General features: G+C 39.7%; 1 protein-coding gene across 1 annotated transcript; it reads left to right on the top strand.

Annotated features, from left to right (window-relative positions):
• Nucleotides 1–8,931: 8,931 nt before the first annotated feature.
• LOC140837806 (uncharacterized) lies at nt 8,932–9,663 on the top strand. The gene is made up of 2 exons (XM_073203911.1): nt 8,932–9,060; nt 9,147–9,663. The coding sequence occupies exons 1-2, from the start codon at nt 8,962–8,964 to the stop codon at nt 9,603–9,605; spliced, it is 558 nt and encodes a 185-aa protein (XP_073060012.1). The 5' UTR covers nt 8,932–8,961; the 3' UTR covers nt 9,606–9,663.
• The last annotated feature ends 26 nt before the right edge of the window (nt 9,664–9,689 follow it).

The raw sequence follows: 9,689 nt of genomic DNA, 5'->3' as shown, positions 1-9,689 counted from the left end.
CAAGGAGCTGATCACTTTGCGCATGCGAGATGGGGCCTCGGTCCATGAGCATGGCTTAAAGGTGATCGGGCTCGTGGACAAGCTCGTTGGCATGGATTTGATCTTGCCTTCGGAGTTGACCACGGACGTGTTGCTGTTATCGCTGCCTAGCTCATTTGATCCTTTTGTGGTGAACTTCAACATGAACAAGATGGAACCGACCCTTGAGGAGTTGGTAAACATGCTTGTTACCTTTGAGTCCACTATCAAGAAAGAGAAGTCGGTTCTTTATGTGGGTTCTTCATCTGGTACGAAGATTGATCCACATGGGAAGGGAAAGAAGAGTTCTTTCCAACGTCCCGAGAAGAACGTGCCCGTGTTGAGGCAATCTCCGAACCCTGTTGAGGCAGCCAGACCAGTTAAGGCTGACAAGACTAATGATGTATGTCATCACTGCAAGAAGCCTGGACATTGGAGGCGTAATTGCAAAGAATATCTTGCCCAGAAGTGTTCTGGAAACGGTATGTTCTAAATTTAAGTAAACATTTTAATTAACTCTACTTCTTGGGTATTAGATACCGGTTGTGACTCACATCTCTGTAATGGGTTACAGGTGATGGGAAGAAGTAGGAAGCTTAAGGAAGGTGTGACCTTCTTGAGGATGGGCAATGGAGCAAGAGTTGCTGCCAAGACCTTAAGAGATGTTTACTTATTGTTGAACAATAGTTTTAAGTTAATTAAGAGATGTTTTGTTTGTACCTGTTTGATGTAAAACATTGTTTCCATTTCTATTGTGATAAAAATGGATATTCTTGTTTATTTAGCAAAGGTGTTTGCAACATTTACAAGAATGAATGTTTAATTGGTACTTGAGAACTTGAAAACGATCTCTATAACTTAAAAGTAAAAGATATTCTACTAAATGTCCATTCAAAGGCAGATACCATATGAGATATGGATGGGTAAGCCTCCCAAATATTCTTATCTTAGAATATGGGGAGCCCTGCTTATGTGAAGGAGGTAGTGGGAGATAAATTGGATTGTTGATCCATTTTATGTTACTTTGTGGGATATCCAAGGAATTAAGTTGGATATCATTTCTATCATCCCCAAGAAACAAAAGTGTTTGTTTCTAGGAATGCAACCTTTTTGGAAAAGGATTTTCTATTGGATAGAAAAAGGGAGATGATAGAACTCGAAGAGGTTCGAGAGAAACCCACAATTATAGAACCCACACCCGATGAGCCAAGAGAGGAGATACAAGCTCCTAGCAGATACGAGAAAGTCTCGAGACCACCTATGAGGTATGGTCAGCTTCTTGAAGAAGGCCATGATGAGCCTAACCATGGATGTGATCCATGGACCTTCAAGGAAGCGTTATCTGATGCCAATTCATCCAAGTGACTTGAAGAAATGGAATCTGAGATGAATTCCATGCATTCGAACCAAGTGTAGGATCTTGTGGATCCACCTGTGGGAACTGTTCCCATAGGGACTTGGGGCGGATGGGAAGGTATTGACTTTCAAGGCGCGATTGGTGGCAAAAGGATGTACTCAAAGACAAGGAGTTGACTTTGAGGAAACCTTTTCCCAGTCGTAATGTTCAAGTCCATAAGGATTTTGCTAGCCATAGCTGCATGGTATGACTATGAGATATGGCAGATGGATGTTAAGACAGTCTTTCTTAATGGGGATTTTAAGAAAGTGATTTACATGTCTCAACCTGAAGGGTTTACATCTATCGGAAGTGAGCATATGGTATGTAAACTTCAGAGATCTATTTATGATCTAAAGCAGGCATCAAGGAGTTGGAACCTTAGATTCGATAGTACAATCAAAGAGTTTGATTTACTAAGAATCATGAGGGACCCTATGTGTATAAGAAGGTCAGTGGGAGTGTTGTGACATTCCTGGTGTTATATGTTGATAACATTCTACTCATTGGGAATGATGTAGGAATGTTGCAATCAACAAAGATATGGTTAGCGAGTAAGTTCTCGATGAAGGACTTGGGTGAAGTATCTTTTGTATTGGGATACAGATCTATTGAGATAGATCGAAAAGATGGCTTGGTCTCACCCAGTCCACATACATGATACCATCGTGAAGCGGTTCTCGATGGATGCGTCCTTGAGAGGACATCTACCAATGTGTCATGGCGTGTCCCTATCCAAGTCTGTCTCCTGAGACTGATGCAGAGATAGTGACGATGACACGCATTCCGTATGCTTCGGCAATTGGTAACATCATGTATGGGATGATATCTACACGTCCTGACGTGGCGTTTTCACTATGTGTAGTGAAAAGATATCAATCGAACCCCGGTCTTGCACAACTAGAAAGCTGTGAAAGACATCCTCAAGTTGTGAGAAGGACCAATAAGTTGTTCTTGGTCTATGGGGTAGAGAACTGAAATTGGAAGGCTATACCGACTCTAGCTTCCAAAGCGATATCGATAACTCGAAGTCAACCTCTAGTTTCGTATTCATGCTCAACGGTGCTGCTGTCTCTTGGAAGAGTTCCAAGCAAGACAATATTACGGATTCCAGCACAGAGGCCGAATACATTGCTGCATCAGATGCAGCAAGAGAGGCTGTTTGGATAAGGAATTTCGTCCAAGAGTTGGACGTCATTCCTAATGGAATTGCTCCTATCCCGGTGTTGTGTGACAACACGGGAGCTATAGCTCAAGCAAAGGAGCCAAGGTCTCATCAGAAATCCAAACTAGTATTGAGAAAGTACCACATCCTCGGAGAGATTGTGGAAAGAAGAGTAGTGTCTATTGACAAAGTCGGCTCCACAGATTATGTTGTTGATCCACTAGCTAAGCCTTTACCTGGACCATTGTTCGACAAGCATCGCGAATCAATGGGTTTTAAGCATAAGGGTAGTTGGCTCTAGTGCAAGTGGGAGATTGTTAGAGTAGGTGCCCGTCGAGCCAAGTGTTGGCCGAGTGTTCACAATGAAACTCTATGAATAAGCAGTCTTTATTTTAATAATATTTGAAATTATTACTTTGGCAAATCTTTATCTGTATACCCATGCTAGCTGCATAGATAAAGCCCTTGAATATACAAATAGTAGAAAGAATATGAGATGCTCATATGATGAGTATCATGAAACTCATATTTGTAATACTGTATATTCTAAACGGTTCCTAGTCGATTCAGCCGCCACTAAGAAGGATATAGGCCGCTCGAGTTAGAGACTAGTATCTGCGATGTGAGTACCATGTTTCATTGGTAGGGGACATTGTGATGTCCGAACATGCAGATAGGTGCTCCTTGTAGAGTGCACTGAACAACCCTCCATAAAAGGACTTTCCAAGTGGTTCTCACTTATCGAGTGGAAAAGTCCTGGTTTATGGTTGTACAGAATTAGTCCTTATGACCCGGGACAACATTGAGACTCTATGTGCTAGAATTACAATTTGACTTGTTTACCGACTCTCATGGGGTCATCAGGTGGCAAGGTTGGGTGTTCTGTCGAAACACATAGGAGTCGATGCATTATAGTCGGGGATTCACCGCTTACCTTCGGGTATGGATATCCTATGTGTTATCATGTGTATGTAGATCGAAATCTCTGGCCAGAGTATGGTTGTAATTATGAAAGGTGTTTCATAGATTACACCATCGATGCAACTACGACATGACACATAGTATCGATTCATTGACAACTCTCGATAAACCAATGGTTGTCGAATCGATCGGGATATATGAGTTGAAGGGACCGTACTGTACGCTAACCATAATTGAATGGTTCTTTCAGGCACTATCATGTGATACCTAGGGAATCACGTAAGCGATGCTGCTAGGCGTTTAACGTGATTGGTTGGGTACTATCAGACTTGAGTTCTGACGTTCTTACTATCAAGGAGTTGATAAGTAAGAATGGAGCAATTGGGGTATGCTCGAATAAGGACATGTTTAGTCCGAATCACATGGAAATGTGAACCCACGGCTAGTTGTATCAATGAACCATTGAGGGCCACACAAGTACTAGCTTTGTAAATCCCGATGAGAAGTAAAAATAGTTCAATGTGTTGAACGGCTTATAAAGGAGTTTATAAGCGTAAGGAAAATTAGAAGTATGACTTCTATAAAGGAGAAAATAGTTCAAAGTGTTGAACGGCTTATAAATGTGTTTATAAGTGTAAAGAAAAATAGAAGTATGACTTCTATGAGAGAAATGTAAATTTTGATTTATGGAAGTGTTCCTAAATTAAAATTTGGCCAAGTGACTAATGTTTTTTGAGAATTGTGATTTTCATAAACATTATTATGGACTAAATTAAATTAATTCAAGTGTTGAATTAATTAAACACTAGTGGGCCTAGTAGAGCCCAAATAATTAAATTAATTCAAGTGTTGGATTAATTAAATAATATTGAGTCTAGTAGAGCTCAATTAAAATAATTATTTAACTAGTGGGACTTGAGTAAATTCAAGTAATATTTAATTTGTCTCAAATATGTTTGAGATAATTAAATTTAGTCTATGGTTTTTTATTTGATAGAAAACTATATTATATGAATGCATGGGAGGTGAAGAGTTGGGGAATACTTTTGAATAAAATATTGGTTGGCATGCAACTTTTGTATCAACTTTTTGCAACCCCAAGACTTGATTCTCCTCCCTCATTCTACACTCCTCATGGCCGAAACCTATCTCCATATTCTCTCCATTTTCTCTTCTTTTGTCTTCTTCAATTTGTTGGAGAAAACACACACTTCTCTTTGAAAAATCCTCACATTTTTCTAGTGCAAATTGTGAGGGGATCTACCTAGTTGGTGGTGGGCCTAATTTGAAGGAAAGATTCAAGGATTTGGAGGAGGAGCTTGTAGATCTTCATGCCTTGAAGAGCTTTGTTGTTTGACAACAAAGTTGGAGCCATAATCAACTTTTTAAAGTTGATAGGTAACACTTTCTTACACCCTATGAATGTCATTTTGTGTGTTATTGTATTTGTTGCACAAGGAAATGGGGTGGCCGAAATTTTGAGTAAAAATTTGATTTTTCAAACTTCCGTTGCGCTTCCGGCCACCGTAACCGGTCCGCTTTCAAGAATGTGACAGAGGTACGAAGCTTCTTGGGATTAGCAGGCTATTATCGAAAATTTGTTGAAGGATTTTCCTCAATAGTCATACCTCTCACCAAGCTCACACAGAAGAACTCTAAGTTTCAATGGAGTGAAAAATGTGAGCAAAGCTTCGAGACTTTGAAGAAGAAGCTTACATCCACATCAGTGGTAGTTTTACCTATGGAAGGTAAGGACTACACCGTCTACAGTGATGCATCCAAAGAAGGTTTAGGATGTGTACTCATGCAGGAGGGAAGGGTGATTGCATACGCATCAAGGCAGTTGAAGCCATATGAACAAAATTACCCAACGCATGACCTCGAACTAGCTGCAGTGGTATTCGCACTAAAGATTTGGAGACATTATCTTTATGGAGCCAAGTGTGAGAGTTTCACCGATCACCAAAGTCTCAAATATTTGTTCACACAAAAAGAACTAAATATGAGACAAAGACGATGGATCGAACTCATGAAGGATTACGACTTGACAATAAGCTACCATCCAGGCAAAGCCAACAAAGTAGCAGATGCTTTAAGTCGAAAGAATATGAGTAAGGTGATCCTGATATCACTTTCAGCACAACCATGTCTTCGAGAGACAATCAAGATGAGTCAAGATAGAGATTCCGCTTTGGTGAAACTAAAAGAGCAAGTTAAAGAAGGGAAATCACCAGGTTTCGAGACGGATGACAAAGGAATCTTGTGGATGAAAGGTCGATTGTGCCTACCAGACATCGATAACCTTCGACAAGAAGTAATGTCTGAGGCACATAAATCGAAATTTTCAATCCATCCTGGCAGTACCAAGATGTACAGAGATTTGAAGAAAATTTTTTGGTGGAGTGGAATGAAGAAAGACGTGGCAATATTTGTTTCCAAGTGTCACGTGTGCCAGCAAGTCAAAGCAGAACACCAAAGACCTGGTGGGCTTCTTCAACCATTAGAAATCCCGGAATGGAAATAGGAACATATTTCCATGGATTTTGTAGTTGGTTTACCAAAGTCGAGACAAAGTCATGACGGAATATGGGTAATCGTGGATAGATTCACAAAATCTGCACATTTCTTACCTGTCCGCATGAATTATAATTTGGACAAGCTAGCCACATTGTACATGAATGAGATCGTACGATTGCATGGAGTTCCAGCTAGCATACTGTCAGACAGAGATCCGAGGTTTACATCCCGCTTTTGGAAGAGCTTTCAACAAGCTATGGGAACAAAAATCACTCTTAGCACGGCCTATCATCCTCAGACCGATGGCCAAACAGAGCGGACAATTCAAACTCTAGAAGATATGCTGAGAGCATGTGCTCTAGACTTCAGTGATAATTGGAGTGAACATCTGCCCTTAATCGAGTTCGCGTATAATAATAGTTACCACAGCAGCATTGGAATGGCACCATACGAAGCTCTGTATGGACGAAAGTGTCGATCACCACTGTATTGGAATGAGGTAGGGGAAAAAGCCATTGTTGGACCCGAAATGATCCAAGAAACAGTGGATAAAGTTGTCCGTGATCAAGGAGAAATTGAAAGCTGCACAAGATCGACAGAAAAGCTGGGCTGACCTTAAAAGAAGACCCGTGGAATTCGAAGTCGGAGAAAAGGCATATGTGAAAGTGTCACCCATGAAGGGTGTAATTCGATTCAATAAGGCTGGGAAACTGAATCCCAGATACGTCGGACCATTCGAAATTCTTGAGAAAGTGGGAACACTTGCTTATAGATTAGCACTTCCACCCGACATGTCAAGAATTCACAATGTATTCCACGTCTCGCAGCTGAGGAGATATATTCCTCACCCAAGTCACATTCTGGAAGCTGGACCACTTCTGGCCGAGAGTAATCTAAATGAAGAGCTGAAATATGAAGAGATTCCGATTCGAATTGTGGATCACAAAGACCAAGTACTGAGGCGACGAATTATTCCATATGTCAAGGTACAATGGTCCAACCACAACGAAAGAGAAGCTACTTGGGAGTTGGAAGAAAAAATGCGAACACAATATCCCTATCTCTTTGAAGATCAAGTATAGCCAAGTTTCGAGGACGAAACTTTTCATAAGGAGGGAGGGATGTGAGAACCCGAATTTCCAGCAAAAGCATTTCAGTAAACAAATGAAAATTTCAGCAGAAGCTAGCAATTCCAGCATCAAGCTAATATTTCAGAAGTTGATATTTTCCAGCAGAGCAGACATGTAATTTCCAGCAGACAGAATCCAGCAGCGGAAGAGCGAGAAAGCAGCAGCAGCAGAAGAGCGAAGAAGCAGCAGACAGTTACTGATTCAGCTTAGACTTGTAACTGAAGCATTAACATGGAATAAAGGCTGTTAATGGCAGATTATGGCCATTTATTTGGGAGGCTAACAGTCAGATTTTTGGCCTATAAATAGCACACTCAACTCCGGAATTGGTGTTACACAAATCTTGATACTATAACTTGAAATTAGAGCTAAGAGAGTGCATTTTCGAAGCTGTAAAATCCAGTAGCGAGGCAAGAAGATTTCCAGACTTCAACCGAAAACACTTTTAGCAAATTACGGTAAGTGGGCTTATATATATATATATATTGAAATCTGTTTGATAATTCCGTTTTAAAGTTCAGTTTCTATATGTTTGATTTCTGATTTTGAAGCACTGAAACTCCCTAGTGAACTAATGGTATGAATATATATTCTGAACATTTCTGAATTCTGATTCTGATTCTGGCCTCACCCCTTAGAGGAGAGAACATATAGGGGACTGATATCAGTTTAGCCATGAAATTCACTAACGTGCTCAGTGCTTACCAATTCTGATTTCTGTTCTGAAACCTGCAATTTCTGAATTCTGATTTCTGTTATGAAATACGAGTTTTTCTGTTTATTATTGTATTACGGTTTCTGTATTAAAATGATGTTCGAAAACTGGGAGTTATTCCCGCCCCTGCTTACTGAGTGACAATCATATCACTCACCCACCAAACCCATCTCAGATAAGAGTACTGAAGAAATGTTAGAAGAAGAAGAGCAGATCCAGTTCTGGGGCTGGTGAAGAAGACTGTTTTTCTCAGTTGACGTTTATTATATTCCGCTGCATCTGTTAAGATACTGTAATATTTGGTTTTACATTTCCGCTGTAAAACATTACTAATTGAGTTGTATCAGACATTGAATATTCAGTATTATGAATAAAAGACGAGTTTCTGAAATTCTGTACCTTTGAGGCTTGTTGTTTTCGAATGAATATTGGAGAGCAACGCCGGGCCAACCCCCGTCCCAGGGTGTGACAAATTGCTTCCAGTGGCCATCCGCGGTGTCTTGCCAAAACATGTCAGAGACACTATCACCCGGCTGTGTTTCTTCTTCAATGTGTTATATAGTAAAGTGATAGACGTCTTAAAGTTGGATGACTTGCAAAGAGAGATCGTGTTGATATTGTGTTCACTTGAAAAGTACTTCCTCCCTTCATTTTTTGATGTAATGAATCATTTAACTGTTCATCTTGTGCGGGAGGTCAAATTGTGTGGACCGATTTGGTATAGGCACATGTACCCATTTGAAAGATTCATGAAGATTTTTAAAGGTTATGTTCGCAATCTCAATCGGCCTGAAGGGTGTATAGCCGAATTTTACATTGCTGAAGAGGGTGTCGAATTTTGTTCAGATTATCTCTCTAATGTCCACACAATTGGGATACAATCAAGGCATCGAGAAGTAGAACTTACTAAGCCTTTATCGGCAGCAGTTTTGCACTTGACTAGTCATGATGAGCTGCAACAAGCACATCGTCATGTATTGACAAATGATGTTGAGATTGATCCTTATGTCGAGTAAGATATCTGACCTATCAATTCTTTCAAGAACTTTGCATACATTCTATTGGTTTATCTATTGCAAATTATTTCGTTAGGGAACACATGGTGGATTTGAAATCAAGATTTCCTCATAAATCCAAGTCCAAAAAGTTGTTACAAGATGAGCATAACCGAACGTTTACTAACTGGTTTCGTGATACTGTAAGTTCAAAAATACTATATATTAACATGCATACAACTCTTGGTATCTTACGTAAAATCTAAATTTATGGCATTGTGAAATACAGGTTGCACATTTAATTGACCATTCTACCCATGAAATATCAGAAAGATTGAAGTGGATGGCGCGTGGACCTAGCAACAAAGTGTTAAAGTATTCTAGTTATCTGATTGATGGGGTTACATATACTACAAAAGAACGTGATGACATACGAGTAACTCAAAACTCTGGAGTAAGCTTAGTCACAAAGACAATGCAAGTTGCCAGTGCAAAGGATAGAAACCCAATTGTTTCAGACATGGTTTTTTATGGAGTTATTGAAGAAATATGGAAACTCGATTACCACAAATTTCAAATTCCAATGTTCAAATGTAATTGGGTGGAGAATAATAAGGGTATTAAATTAGATGATCTTGGTTTCACATTGGTAAATTTGAAAAGAATTGGATTCAAATCCGACTCTTTTATCTTGGGAAGTCAAGCAAAGCAAGTATTTTACATTGAAGATCCTGAAGATCCTGAATGAAGTATTGTACTTGCAACTCCTACTAGAGAGTCATTTGAACATGTCAATGTTGATGAATTGGAAGACACGTTAATTCACTATGAA

Source organism: Primulina eburnea, chromosome 8, assembly GCF_022965805.1.
Source record: "Primulina eburnea isolate SZY01 chromosome 8, ASM2296580v1, whole genome shotgun sequence".
In the NCBI taxonomy this organism is placed as follows: domain Eukaryota; kingdom Viridiplantae; phylum Streptophyta; class Magnoliopsida; order Lamiales; family Gesneriaceae; genus Primulina; species Primulina eburnea.
The sequence above is the reverse complement of the archived record's forward strand: the minus strand, read 5'-3'. Positions and strand labels throughout refer to the sequence as shown.

Excerpts from the sequence above, each read along its gene's own strand:
- LOC140837806 (XM_073203911.1), top strand. The coding sequence starts at position 8,962 with ATGGTGGATTTGAAATCAAGATTTCCTCATAAATCCAAGTCCAAAAAG. Across the intron at positions 9,061-9,146 it reads CTAACTGGTTTCGTGATACT|GTTGCACATTTAATTGACCA; the intron begins GTAAGTTCAAAA and ends TGTGAAATACAG.